The sequence below is a fragment of the Ricinus communis genome, chromosome 2 (genome assembly GCF_019578655.1).
Source record: "Ricinus communis isolate WT05 ecotype wild-type chromosome 2, ASM1957865v1, whole genome shotgun sequence".
In the NCBI taxonomy this organism is placed as follows: Eukaryota; Viridiplantae; Streptophyta; class Magnoliopsida; order Malpighiales; family Euphorbiaceae; genus Ricinus; species Ricinus communis.
Genome location: NC_063257.1, coordinates 11,244,428 through 11,259,436, shown reverse-complemented (window position 1 = coordinate 11,259,436; position 15,009 = coordinate 11,244,428). Strand labels below are relative to the sequence as shown.

Sequence of the window (15,009 nt, the reverse complement as noted above, 5' to 3'; positions counted from 1 at the left end):
TAATATCCAACTCCTGTCAGGAATAACCAACTTCTGACAGTAACCTGAACCCAAGAATAGTCCAGAGACTGAATACAACTCAGAATTGACCAAGGGAAACGTGTATTTTAAGAATAGAAGAATACCCAAAGAACTAGACCTGTTTACCTCATTAATGAACCACTGACCAAGACAAAATCATAGTTAGTGTCTTGTAAACATTGCCCAATGCATGGCTTAACTGAACTCAGAAATGATACTTAGAATGTTAATAACCATGCCAATTATGAAATATCAGTGCATGATTTAAGTGAATTTTAACTGAAGATGCCTATCATATTCAAACGAACCATAAGTATTTGCTAGAAATCAATGCATAGATTATATATAATATGCACAAAGACACAAGGTTGTAACTTCAATTGAAAACTCCTTTCTCCTATTCATTGTCTATTAGCTCTAATGTAGTTTTATATTTTTGCATTTTAATACTTTAGTACCAAATTAATTAATATCATTAATGTTCTATAAGATAATTTTCAAAATTTTAATACAATTTTTTTTGTCAAGCAATTTCACAACTAAATAATTGTTTGAACTTAAAATGAATGATAAGAACACTTATAATTTATAATTAAATTAAAAGATCATTTTTCTAAAATAAATTCTTTTATGGGATTTTTTTATACATGTAACTATACAATATTATTATAAAAATATTTGTTACTATCTGTTCATGTTATACAGGTGACTAATGGTATAAATTGATTGAGGTATATAAATGGCAAATGAAATTAAACACAGAATATGAAAGTTGTAAAAAGAACACATTGATAGAATGAGATCAGAGCCAATAGAGAAGTTATTGCGGCTTGGATCCAGGCACAAGAATCAAGGCCCAGCCCGACCATTTGTCCATTCTCCTAATATTGCGTCTGAAATTTTTTGGTTCAAGGTCGCTTATGTGCTTACTTTGATTATTCTCTTTTTCCTACTTTATTTTCTCCTTGGAAAGATTAGTCATCATCACGTAAAATAAAACTTTTAATAAATACACCAGACTGCAATAGATGAGCTTAGAGGATGATACAGTAGTATAATACATAAACTTGTAATAATTTCAGACAACTGACCCATCTATACAGTTCAATTTGCTGCCATTTTATGCTGTTGGATAGGAAGGTTGCATCGCAATTCCACAGAGTCCTTCCTTGGCTTCAATGTCTCTTTCCATTCTTATATATCCATCCTCACCCCAAGATGTTCCCCATGAGTTCTTGACAAGCCAATACTTAGTACCATCATCACTTGTCCCATAACCTACTGCAGTGACACCATGGTCCAGTTCTGTTCCACAGTCTCCTGTGAACACTCCACCTGAGTAGAATTGGAAGGCAGATCCACTGGCATCAATGGCAACAGAGACCGGTTGGCTGGCTACTGCCTTCAGTAGGGCATCCTCGCTGTTGGCAGGCACATCTTCATAACCTGTAATCTTGGCTGCATCATTACCTGCCTTATTGGTGTTGCAAGTTCCATCGGTTCCTTGGTAAGGGTAATTGGCTTCAGTAGTTAGGCCTCCATTTTGTTTGATGAACTCAAATGCATCATCCATTAAACCCCCTTCGCAGCCTTGATCTTCGCCACTTGTGTCACAATCAACTAGTTCTTGCTCTGAAAGAGAGATCAATTTCCCTGTTGAAAGCTTTGTAATACCTTCCATTGCTGCCACAGCAGAAAATGCCCAGCAACATCCTGCATTTCAGTATTTATGCATTATTCGTAGGGAGTAAAAAGAATTAAGTATTGAAATTTAAGTAGCATTTCAGTATTATATTTTTATAATATAAAAAAGAATTAAGTATTCAAATACGCCACCGATAGTCTCTAGCATAAGAAGTACGGACATGGACAATATGACACAGACACGCTGACACAGTTATTCATAAAGATAAATATTCCAAATTAAGCAGTACTAAATACACGTTGATACAATTATTTTTAAAAAATTAAAAAATGGCATGAGAAATTCATGTTAATTAAATATATTATATTATTAATATTTAAAATATAAAATTTATAATCATTCAAATTTAAAAATAAAATAATAAAAATTAATATATTTTATATAAATAGAGTTTAATTTATTATTGATAGAAATATTTTTTAAATTTTATCAACGATTATTATGTTTGTAGATATTATTGACTAATTAGATAAAAAAAAAATTAATTTTAGTGCTAATAGTGGAATTGTTTGTAAATTTAGGAGTCAATTGCTATTAATTAATTTGGTTTTTAAAATTTTAAAATTGCCCTATTGATGTTTTAAAAGTGTCTTCGCCCTGTCCTAAATGTATCCTAGTTGTGTTCATCTCGTGTCACTAAAATTAAAAATAATAAAATATTCGATATATAAAAATTTACATTGAACGTATATTTGGATTGAAAAATATCTGACACAGACACTTTTATCTTTCAAAAGTGTCGGTACTTCTAGGTTTCTAGTTCAGTTAAATTCATCTCCACAACTAAGAGATTACTCAGATTAAATCCTAATCGGAGCCGAGTTAAAAAGAAAACTGAATGCGTCTATGTGTTTATAGGGTAATGTGTCTTACCACATTGACCTTGGTCCTTGATGGGGGTGACGGCTCCATTCTGTCTCCAATCCATGGAGGTAGGCACTGCAGTAACATTTGCATACCTAAATGATGATTTTTCAGTCAACCCAACACCGGAAGACCTTTTGTATCCATTTTTAGAGACCTTGAACTCTTCGTTAGTTAGGTCTGCAAACTCATTGATGTCCAGCTTGTAAGGCCTGTTCCCAAGCTTATTGAAAGATTCAATAAACTCCACATTGTTCCTGAAGATTTCAAATCGTCTCTCCTTCTCTGAATTGTCTTTATACACACGGCCATATTTAGCCATCCACATCTCATGCCTCTCATTCATGGCTGCATCATGGAGCGACCTAGACCAGGCTTGAGATGCCCAGAGCCCCACAACCAACAGTGCCACAAACATCAGTTTGTTTTCAGAAACTGTAGCCATTCTTATAAATATAATATGGGTTTGCTCAGGGTGATGATCACAAGTAAAAAATAGTTGGTAGGATATGTGTCCTTTGAAAACTCAATGGCTATTTATAGGAAATTCATGTAGGATCTCTCTCGAATTGCATTCCCACTATATGATGTTAAATCATGAATGGAAAAACCAATTACCTGATGAAACCGGCAAGGCGTTAATTTGTTTCATATTTTTATATCATCAAACATTTGTGTTGTTTATGATAACTTTGCATTCCTTGGAGTTCATTTATCTATTAATTAAGTTACCCCTCTGTTGGTATGTAATGCACAAGCCAGAGACTGATTAATTGTCCTTTCTTGAGAGTGCAAACCTGCCAAAATGTGTTCCTTGTGTATGAATTTGGTTCACATGGGAAGAAAGGGAAAATGGTATAGTGATGAGAATAAAAATAGAGTCGATATACATAAATTTTATATGTAATGACTTCGCAAATGAATATGCAGAAATTGTATGCATTCATAATATGTTATTACTTTTTAAATAGCAATCAGAGTGGTCATTGATAATTTTCTTCTAGGTGAATTCCTTTAATCAGATTCAATATTTAATAGTAATCTGTTCATTTCGATTTTAACGAAAAAATAATCAAAATTTTTAAATTTTATTTACCGAACTGAATCGAAATATAAAATGCAACCGAACCAAACTGAACCAAAATAATTCTTTTGATAATCGGTTTGAGATTTTTTACTTTTTATTTTTGTATTTAAATTATAATTGTTTATATTTAAATAAATATATATAATATTTATTCAACATCAACAATAATAAAATAATATATTTTTATAGTTAAACATTTTGATTTTTTTAAACAAATATAATATTTTAAATATTTAAATATTATATAAATTCTAGTCATTTCGATTATAATTAAAATTCGAACTGAACTAAAATATTATTCGGTTTGGTGATTTTTAAACTGAACCAAACCGAATTGAACTAATTGGTTCAATTTGGTTTTTCGATATCGATTCGGTTTTGCTCACCTCTATGCACTCTAAAGGAACTTAGCTTCATACATTTGATACCTCAAGAACTAGGAATGAAGACTTTCATCTCCTTGATAGAAAAACAGTTAAAGCCAAATAATGTTGGCTAAAAATCATTGCATATACTAGGGGTGATAAAAAAAACCGATAAATAGCTTAACCGAATCAACTGTTTCGGTCTCAATTTTTTCTTAGAAGTTTTCGATTTTATTTTCAGTTTTCTATGTAAAAAAACACACAATTTAGTTAACCTTCTGAATATATATATATTTACATATACAATTTTTTAACTTATGTAATATATATATAATATATATATATATATATATATATGTACAATTATTATATTTACTATAATTGTTATATATGTGTAATTTTCATATTCATTATATATTTAGTATTAACTTATATAAATATAATTAATATATTAATTAATAAATTACTTTATTATTAATTTATATAAGCATATTTAATATATTAGTTAATAAAAAATTTATTAAGAAATAAGTCTAATTTTTAAAAATATATTAATTATATTAACATTATTATTATAAATTTATTGACTAATTGAAGAAAAGAAAAATATACTAAAATATTAAAAACTCTTTTAAAAATATCTATAAAATTTAATATGGTTAAAAACTATAAAAAAATCAATTAACCGTATTATAAATATTGATTAACCGATATTAACAATTTAAGTTTATAATTAATAAATTTAAAGACCAATATATATAATTAGACTTCTAAAAATGGCTAACGGTTCAGTTAACCGAACCCTGATTACCTCTTTTTAACAAGGAATATTAACAAGGAATCAAGGTTGTAACTTGAATGAAATATTCTCTCTTTTTTTCTTTTCATTGCAAGTTGCCCCCTAAATGTCAATCCCTTTCTACACTTTTTCCAAAGCTCACGTGACATATTTCTTTTTGTCTTTACCGAGTCAATGGTGCTGTATACAGATGAGTCCAGAATACAATTTGTCTTTTTGCTCAAGGTCCCTTATATGCTTTGCCTTAATTTTTTCTTTTTTCTGCTTTATTTTTACTTTGAGTTTCTCCTTTGAAAAGATTAGTCATCATCACATGAAATAAAACCTTTAGTAAATACATCAGACCAATACATGAGCTTAAAGGATGATACAGTAGTATAATACATAAACTTGTAACAACTTCAGACAACTGACCCATCTATACAGTTTAATTTGCTGCCATTTTATGCTGTTGGATAGGAAGATTGCATCGCAATTCCACAGAGTCCTTCCTTGGCTTCAATGTCCCTTTCCATTCTTATATATCCATCCTCACCCCAAGATGTTCCCCATGAGTTCTTGACAAGCCAATACTTAGTACCATCACTTGTCCCATAACCTACTGCAGTGACACCATGGTCCAGTTCAGTTCCACAGTCTCCTGTGAACACTCCACCTGAGTAGAATTGGAAGGCAGATCCACTAGCATCAATGGCAACAGAGACCGGTTGGCTGGCTACTGCCTTCAGTAGGGCATCCTCGCTGTTGGCAGGCACATCTTCATAACCTGTAATCTTGGCTGCATCATTACCTGCCTTGTTGGTGTTGCAAGTTCCATCGGTTCCTTGGTAAGGGTAATTGGCTTCAGTAGTTAGGCCTCCATTTTGTTTGATGAACTCAAATGCATCATCCATTAAACCCCCTTCGCAGCCTTGATCTTCGCCACTTGTGTCACAATCAACTAGTTCTTGCTCTGAAAGAGAGATCAGTTTTCCTGTTGAAAGCTTTGTAATACCTTCCATTGCTGCCACAGCAGAAAATGCCCAGCAACATCCTGCATTTCAGTATTTATGCATTACTCATAGGGAGTAAGAAGAATTAAGTATTGAAAGTTAAGTAGCACTAAACACCTTCCAAAACAAATACGCCACCGATGATCTCTAGCGTAAGAAGTACGGACATGAGCAAAATGACGCAGACACGCCGACACAGATACTCATAGGGATAAGTATTCCAATTGAAGCAGTACTAAATACCTTCTTAGCATAACAAGTACGGATACGATAGAAGATATACACGGCCAAGTTGATACAATTATTTTAAAAAAATTAGAATACAACGTGTGAAATACATGTTAATTAAATATATTATATTATAATACTTAAAATATATAATATATAATCATTCACATTTAAAAATAAAATAATAAAAATTAATATATTATATATAAATAGAGTTTAATTTATTATTGAACGAAATATTTTTTAAATTTTATCAATGATTATTATGTTTGTAGATATTATTGGCTAATTAGATAAAATAATAATAATTTTAGTGCTAACAGTGGAATTATCTGTAAATCTAGGAGCCAATTGCTATTAATTAATTTGGTTTTTAAAATTTTAAAATGGCCTACTGATATTCTAAAAGTGTCTTAGTCGTGCCCTAAATGTGTCCTAATCGTGTTCATCTCGTTTCACTAAAATTAAAAATAATAAAATATTCAATATATAAAAATATATATTGAGCGTATATCTGCATTGAAAAATATCTGTCACCAACACTTTTACCTTTTAAAAGTATCGGTACTTCTAGGTCTCTAGTTCAGTCAAATTTATCTCCAAAACTAAGAGATTACTAAGTTTAAATCCTAATAGGAGCCGAGTTAAAAATAAATCTGAATGCGGCTATTAGTCTATAGGGTAATGTGTCTTACCACATTGACCTTGGTCCTTGATGGGGGTGACGGCTCCTTTCTGTCTCCAATCCATGGAGGTAGGCACTGCAGTAACATTTCCATACCTAAATGATGATTTTTCAGACAACCCAACATTGGAAGACCTTTTGTATCCATTTCTAGAGGCCTTGAACTCTTCATTAGTTAGATCTGCAAACTCATTGATGTCCAGCTTGTAAGGCCTGTTCCCAGGCTTGTTGAAAGATTCAATAAACTCCACATTGTTCCTGAAGATTTCAAATCGTCTCTCCTTCTCCGAATTGTCTTTATACACACGGCCATATTTAACCATCCACATCTCATGCCTCTCATTCATGGCTGCATCATGGAGCGACCTAGACCAGGCTTGAGATACCCAGAGCCCCACAACCAACAGTGCCACAAACATCAGTTTCCTTTCAGAAATTGTAGCCATTCTGATAAATATAATACGGGTGTTCAGGATGATGATAGTTGGTAGGATGTGTCCTTTGAAATCTAAATAGCTATTTATAGGAAATTCATGCTGGATCTCTCTTGAATTGCATTCCCATTATATGATGTTAAATCATGAATGGAAAAGCCAATTACCTGATGAAACCGGCAAGTTGTTCTTTTGTTTCATATTTTTATTTACATTTGTATTGTTTATGATAATTTTGCATTCATTTATCTAATTATTAAGTTACCCCTCTTTTGGTGTGTAATGCGTACGCCAAAGACTGATTAATTGTCTTTTCCTGAGAGTGCAAACCTGCCAAAATGTGTTCCTTATTGTGTAGGAATTGGGTTCACATGAGAACCAAAGGCAAAAATGGTATAGTGAAGAGAATAAAAAAAAAGAGTCAAATATACATGAATTGTATGCATTCATGATATGTTCTTAGCAAACATAGAAATTACCGCAAGGCCTTTACAATTAATATAATTTCATAGCTGCCTTGGTCCTTAGCAAATTGCTCCCAGAACCTAAGCTGACACCCACATAACCATCCGAAGGAACTCGAAAACATTTGGAGGAGATGTCCCCAGTCTCTGTTTGTTTTCATTTAGACCTCCTCTGTAATTGAAAATGAAATAAATAATTGAATGTGAACAGAAGAAATACATATATTATCTATCTGTGAGAGGCATTAAGTAAGAAAATAGACAATTTCCACTTCAAAATAACAGTAGATCAAATTGTGAATGCCTTCCATTCTCTGCATCAGTTTGGGTTCGATGATAGTGATGCCATGAGAATAAAGGCAGAACATTTTTATGGGCATATGTTCTTGTACCCCCCTCTGAGTTACCAATAAAAATCATAGCTGAAAAGAATTATGTTCTTTTTTTTCTTTTTCTTTCTCTTCTCTTTTCTTTTCTCCTACGGAAGCTTTGTTCTACAGTTTGTCTATGAGGTTTCTCGAGAAATCTGATTTCCCAGAAAATACAACAAGTTGTCTTGTTGCATTTTTCATACTTATGTTTTAAATCCTGATCTGGTATTAAAGAGTGAAATCATACATTAAATTAAAAAAATATATATTAAATATCATATAAAACATATAAAAAAAATAAGGATTTTGGATTTTATTAGATAAATAAGAACCACTTTTTCAGTGAAAAAAAGAAATACTTTAATTTGAATGTATAAAACAAAATAAGCAAGTTCATAAGGTCTCCGAGAGATTAAACCACTCAAACGAAGGCCTATGAACCCAAGTTCGAGCTCCAGAAAAATTTCAAAATTATTTGTTTGCCAAATTGACATGGCAACCAAATCACTCTAGGTCCCACTTAAATTGGTCGACTCACTGAGTTTTTACCGGGTTAATGCGAAAACGAACCTTAGAGACCTTTTTACCGAAATCCCAGTTTCAGCTGGGATCAAACCAGATTAGACAACCATGGAAAGTAAGAGATTTCCCTTGGCAAGAAAAATTGCTTCAGTTGAGTGTGCAATTCGACCAATTTGCACCCAATTTAATTTTAAAATAACAGACTGATGTTAAAAGAATAGTTAACATATTTTTTTTATTTATGTTAACATTATTTACTCATCAAATTAAATACTCATATAAGACAAGATTTATTTTCAAATAATTAAATTTAAATTCGTAATGTTATTAAGAATTTATGTCTAATAAAAGTTTCTTTGAGAAAATATAGAGTTTGATTAGATTTTTTGTACACAAATATAAGTGTTAGCAATTAACAGTGTTTGTTTGTTGGAAATATTTTTAGTTTAGAGTGAGGCTATTATTGTCTAAACCCAAAAAGCCTTTACTTCCTAAAATGTTAATTTGTGGATCAATATGCAAGTATTGGCAATTAAATATCTATTAGAGATATGAAAAATAATTAATATAATGAGTTGTTAGATGAATAGTCATTAACTGGTTAAATAATTACAGAACAAAATCATGAAAAATAGAAATAAAGACATGCTAAAAATATTTATACTGAAAAAGTCAATATTATTGTCCAAAAAAAGAATTACTTCTTAAAAAGAGTTAATTTGTCTTTTAAACAGTGATTCTTCCAGAGCAGGGCCTCTAAGGTTTACAACCATTTAAAGATTTTCTCTCTATGTAAGAATCAGCTGTGCTTCTCTTATAAGTTTTTTCCGTCTATGATTTTCAAGAAATCCATATACATCAGGAATAAAGTTGAATATGGCCCCTGAATTTTGCAGTAAAGTTCAATTTAGCCCTTTTTCTTTTCCTTTTTTTTCTCAAATTGCTCCATTCGAGAGAGTATAACCCCCTCCCTATCAAAGATAATGAGTTGCTAAATATGATAATCTAATTACTTTCACTAAAAGAGTTCCATTTCTTTCAAAAAAAAAAATCAATTTTTTAATTCTCACGGGAAATGACTCAATCTCTAGTATAAGGCTAATTTGAGCCCAAATAATAAAATTTTGGACTAAAATAGCTCCAAAAACCAAGGACCAAATGGAGCATTTAGAAGCTGAATTCAACCTTATTCTTACAAAATTACTTCGGCTTTTAAAAACCATAATTGCTCCTTTTTTAACTAATTTCCCAAGAACCCAACACGTCCTTTAACCTATTGATTATCTTTTGAGAATTACCCGGAATTCTTAACGCAAATTGTGAGCTTCAAGATGGGAGCAAAGAAACTCCCACCTGCAAGCACACATTTCAGGATTAGAAGCTACACAAGCATGCAACTTTAACCACATCCGCCAGCATACTTATTGTGCGAGGGAGCACTGGTTTTTACAGCTACCATTATCAGAATAGTAAAAAGTCTGAATCAGGGAGACCACTGGTTTTGCTGCTTGAAAAATATGCTTTACCAATAATTTCTGAATTTATAATGGATTTAAAGATTACCAATCATGACCGCACAATAACAGCTTAAAAGATCTGCAGTCATGTTATCACGGGTAAAACCTTTCCGACGCATCAAAAGGAGAATGCTCGCACCTAGAAAGCAAAAATCAGATCTGCTGGAGGAAGCAGGGATATATTGTAAATGGGTATTACCAAAGCAAACCAAATATCAATCAATGATGACCATAATATACCATGGATCAATGAGATAGCATTCTGTGAGTAATCTGTCAAACTACATGCACTATCAGAATAACACTCTGCAAGTAAACTACCAACCATATGCACCATCACCCCCAATAATTCCTACTAAATTGTGGCTCCTGGTTTTAACCAGGAAGTATGAGAGCAAGAAATTTGCCTCCTCATTTGACCAGTTTGACGGGGAGAAAACTGAAAGCTATAAAAACACAGCTCAAGCAATGAATCGTTCGACACACTAGAACTGACTTGAGCAGCTATAACCAATTTGATAAGAGGCATTTTTTTTAAAACCAAAAAGTTTGTGACAAATGGAATAAGCAGCTTCAAGATAAAAAGGTTTCCTAAAACTCTTTTATCAACCATTACAATTAAGGATTTCGCTTATTTAGTTCTGTTTGGGAAGAGCAACGCTTCGTCGATAGTGATAAAAAAAAATTATTGGAAACCTTTTATCTTGAAGCTGCTTATTCCATTTTTCACGAACTTTAATTAGCTCCTTAGTAGTCACTCTTAGGAATTTCATCCAATAATCTTGAGAATTACCAGTATACATTCCTAACTACTAATTAGGAGTTTAACACTGCTAAGCAACTATGGTTTTCCTAATTAATGGTTGATTATGATGCGAGGTTACACTATTACGCAGTTACAATGAGTTAAAAAAGTAAGAATTTGCTTTTGGGTTAGTTCTCTCTCTTCATATTCTTTCATTCCTTTGTTTCTTCTATGTACTGCTCATTCTCTCAACTCTCTTCGATATCTTCTTGCACTGCAGCTCTACTCTACACAAGGACATATGCTTTAGAAAAATATAAATTCTCTCATGTTTATTGAAACATGACAGATCATATGAGATAAATCCAACCACTGGATTCAAAATTACCAGCATAGTATCAAAGGCGCAAGGCTCTCCTGAAGCCGCGCAAGGTGCAGACACATGCCTTATCAAAGTGAGGCAAAAAAAAAAAAGAAAAAAATAAAGCTTATACCACTCATAACATAACACATGCAACCAATCATAAACTAGACATCAATGTTTTTTTAATCTATAAAAAAGTACATGCACAGACATAATCTTACTTGGCTAATTTCTAAATCCACAATAGAAACTAAAAAGAAACATGTTCAAGAGACATAAACCATAGTTATAGACTTATAGTTCTGCTAAATAACTATAATTCCTAAGGCATGTTGCATGAGACTATTACTCATCATTATTAAGCTAAATTTAGTCATCATCTTCTTCATAAAATTCCTCAATTCTCATGGTTCTACTAAATAATTGTAATTCCTAAAGCATGTTGCAAAAGACTATTACTTATCATAACTAAGCTTAATTTAGTCATCCTCCTCTTCTTCATTATATTCCTGAATTCTCATGGCGACTTTCAATTTTCTTTTTATCATCTTCTTCAGAATCAATCTGTTCCTCATTTTTAAGTACTAGAGTATTAGCCTTTTTTGAGAAGTTGCTTGTGAATTGTACAAACCTTTATTCAACATTCTTTTGATTTCTTGAAGTAATGGCTAATATTAGTGAGGCCCAACTTATCATCAATGGCCCAATTTTAATTGTAAGTCTTATTTTTAAGATTCAACTCACTAAGGCTCGCCTTTTTTGCACCTCCTTACCTCCTGGAAGGCACATGCCGTAGTGAAGTTGTCGCCTCTAAGGCTACGAGGCGCAGAGGCTTAAACCTTGTGCGCCTTGAGCCTAAGGCGTGCCTTTAACAACTATGATTATCAGTTAGGATTTTCCAAAGAAATTTCATATTTCATACAGCGGGTGGTTATCTTTTGTCTGCAAAATTTAGCTGCTCATTTTCATTTCAATGTTGGATTCAATAAACATAATTCATGTTAAGGTCAACTAAAGAGAATTCTATCTGCATAAAACCACTACCCTTTCTGCAAATCAGTTCTTCATCACAAGTTAATAGTGTGAGAAACTTCCATAATGTCGAAGGAAACTAGACTACAATCAACCACGACCTTGATGGCAAGTAAACAAGACCAACATATTGAACATGCAGCACTGCAGGAAAACTTACTCCAGTACAGCTTTTATCTTGTCCATTTACTACTGCCACCTCAACTTCAAATAGCATCTTTAGAAGTTGTCATCTAACAGTAAATTAAGGTTACAGAATGTCCATAACCAACAAATAAATAACACAAAATGTTGCCAATAAGACATAACTCCCCATTTATCCATTTTGTAAAATATTATGATTTTTAATTGACAAAATTTTGCAAATCAGATAATTGATAGCAAGAAGCACAGAGAAGAAAAGAGAGCGGAATTCGTTTCTGTTTTATTCAGCAAACAGGGAAAAAAATCCAACGGAAAGATTAAGTGAGCAAAGTTCAATAATCCACAAACCGTGAACATTCCAACTAGCACCTAGACCACATACATTTTCCTGCAGGAGAAAGATGTACATAAGAAAGTACATATTCACTACTGATTCATCTTTTTCATTTATTATAAGAAAACATTTAACATTAGCAAACAGAAATGAGAAAAGAAAAAAAAAAAAGGAAAACAAATCCTACCATTGCATGAAAAATTGGGTACAGAGAGCGCCTTTAAAAGAAATTTATAATTCATAGTTCAAGCCATTAAATTTCAAAAGGTTTGAGAAATAGAGAATGACTACAAAAAGGATGGAAAACTGCTGTTCTTACTCTCTCAACCTATTGAATGCACAACACAGTTACTAATACTTAGTCTTCAACTAAGATTGCACATATATTCACATCTGAACTCTTAAGTTATCTGACTGACTGATTACACAAAGAAGCAACAATGCAGCTGTCTACATCAAGCAAGAATTCCAGAACCACATGTGAGTTCACTCCTTAATATAACTTATCCTATTAGTAAGGAGAGTATGACGCAGGGTTACTCGAATCATAGCGACGTGACCTAGAACGACTAATGTTACTGTCAAAAGAAGACCCAAAAACTCTTCTACCAATACCATTATCATAATTGACGCCATTGAATTGTGACCCAAATCCATTATGATGGTGTGTTACACCAGAGGAAACTGGCACTGAATCAAAGAAAACATCGTTCAGCACGCAACGAAACTAAAATAACCTACCACGCCATTTTTCTAATATGAAAAAATAAAAAAGCCTCTTTACCTTGGGAATGGTTGTATGGGTAAGCTGAAATTCTGCAAGATGCGGACAATCTCATAGACTGATTAGTGTTATCTACATTATTCATTGGCATAGGGTAAGGCCGTGGCTTGTTAGATGAATTTGATGCATGCATAGCTCCACTGGATACATTTTGTAAGGCTTTGTCTTGTCCAGAAATCTGTTCAATTAAGATATATGTTAATAACCAAACCTGAAGTAGAATGTCATAGTTCCACGAATTTAAGTCCTTTCCTACTACTTAAGAACTGAATTGACCAAATAGATCCACAATTTGCACTTATAGAACATAAAAATAGTTTTAAACCAGCTACAAAATTAACTAGTGAGGATGTGTACTTAGCTCCAAACTTAACTTTTTGGCCTGACTAGCCGACAATTTTTACAGTGTAGCTAATCAGTCCCAGTTCAATGTAAAACGAATTTAAATATGTTGTAAATTAGCCAAATTGTAAAACTAGTCCGCTAAATAATTCGGCCAGAATTATATTTTGGGTTAATTGCCCATCCCTCACAAGTTCAAGAGGCAAATTGACATTAAAGCCAAAAAACAAATACAAGTTCACAATCAGCAAAAACGTACACAAAAAATTCCCAAAACGAAAAAGGTGAAAAGCACCGACCGCAAATTTTAGAGTGCGATTGTGGAGAATAACAAGGCCAGAGAAAAGCTTGACAGCATAATCAGCAATCTGCTCAGATTCATATTCAGCGAAAGCATATCCTTTAGATTTATCAGTTTCTTTGTCGCGTGGAATGTACAATTCCACTACACGCCCTGCTTGTATTAGAATATCATATAATACTCTTTCACTCACTCTCTCATCTAAATTACCTGCACCATTTCGATTCAATCAAAACTCAAGATGAACAGATCGCGGAAAATTAAGGTTTTAGAAGTATAATTACCTATGTAAACGGTGCAACTGGTACTGCTTCCATGCATGGTGAAAAAAACCCTAGCTTGGCTTGAAACGGAGTCGTAAAAGGAATGAGTGCCTTTCTTTCACTTCCCCTAGAGAAACAGAGGATAGAAATAAAGAGCTGGAAATTGGAAAATTTAATCGAGAGAGAAGGAGAATCCGAACCGGAGTCGGTACTGCTGCAATTATTGGCTGGAAAAAGCTTGTGGCCTGTAATATGATGACACCTCATGTGAATTTGGTACGTCGACAAGTAGAAGGGAATTTCTTCTATTTGTTAAGCTTTTAAAAAATGTTAAATTAAGTTTTGAGTTGAATTTTAAACTTTAAATATTTAGTACATTAGACATATTTCAACTCCGCCTGAACTTTAGTTACTTGTTATGCTTTCCCTTTTATTTTTTCTAACCATTCTAAACTATTAAGGCTTTATTTAATTCATAAAATTATTTGCCCGTTCCTCTATCACAACACATGAAAAAAGAAATAGTTATTAATATCACAAAATCAATCTAATTTCAATTGAATAAATTGAATTTTAAATGTTATTACAACTAAAGTTGAGCACGGTTTGAAAATTTTGAAGATAGAAAAATTTTAAAAATCCAACT

At 32.5% G+C, this 15,009-nt stretch overlaps 3 protein-coding genes across 5 annotated transcripts; all 3 read right to left on the bottom strand.

Moving 5' to 3' along the window:
- Positions 1–1,022: 1,022 nt before the first annotated feature.
- Positions 1,023–3,098, bottom strand: LOC8282455 (senescence-specific cysteine protease SAG39). Its single transcript, XM_002523401.2, has 2 exons — positions 2,600–3,098; positions 1,023–1,734 (listed from the first exon to the last, which is right to left on the bottom strand). The coding sequence occupies exons 1-2, from the start codon at positions 3,033–3,035 to the stop codon at positions 1,142–1,144; spliced, it is 1,029 nt and encodes a 342-aa protein (XP_002523447.1). The 5' UTR covers positions 3,036–3,098; the 3' UTR covers positions 1,023–1,141.
- Positions 3,099–5,155: 2,057 nt separating this feature from the next.
- Positions 5,156–7,491, bottom strand: LOC8282456 (senescence-specific cysteine protease SAG39). The gene is made up of 2 exons (XM_002523402.3): positions 6,757–7,491; positions 5,156–5,874 (listed from the first exon to the last, which is right to left on the bottom strand). The coding sequence occupies exons 1-2, from the start codon at positions 7,190–7,192 to the stop codon at positions 5,285–5,287; spliced, it is 1,026 nt and encodes a 341-aa protein (XP_002523448.1). The 5' UTR covers positions 7,193–7,491; the 3' UTR covers positions 5,156–5,284.
- Positions 7,492–7,608: 117 nt separating this feature from the next.
- On the bottom strand, positions 7,609–14,699 carry LOC8282457 (RNA-binding protein 7). 3 transcript variants are annotated; one of them, XM_015721957.3, is made up of 5 exons: positions 14,385–14,557; positions 14,099–14,310; positions 13,458–13,635; positions 10,101–10,193; positions 7,609–7,816 (listed from the first exon to the last, which is right to left on the bottom strand). In XM_015721957.3, the coding sequence occupies exons 1-5, from the start codon at positions 14,419–14,421 to the stop codon at positions 7,806–7,808; spliced, it is 531 nt and encodes a 176-aa protein (XP_015577443.1). In that variant the 5' UTR covers positions 14,422–14,557; the 3' UTR covers positions 7,609–7,805. The 3 variants fall into 3 exon arrangements, with proteins under 3 accessions (XP_015577443.1, XP_002523449.1, XP_048226989.1); XM_002523403.4 differs by lacking the exons at positions 7,609–7,816; positions 10,101–10,193 and adding exons at positions 12,893–13,363; positions 14,564–14,699 and having other exon boundaries at positions 14,385–14,490; XM_048371032.1 differs by lacking the exons at positions 7,609–7,816; positions 10,101–10,193 and adding exons at positions 12,893–13,363; positions 14,576–14,594 and having other exon boundaries at positions 14,385–14,490.
- Positions 14,700–15,009: the final 310 nt, after the last annotated feature.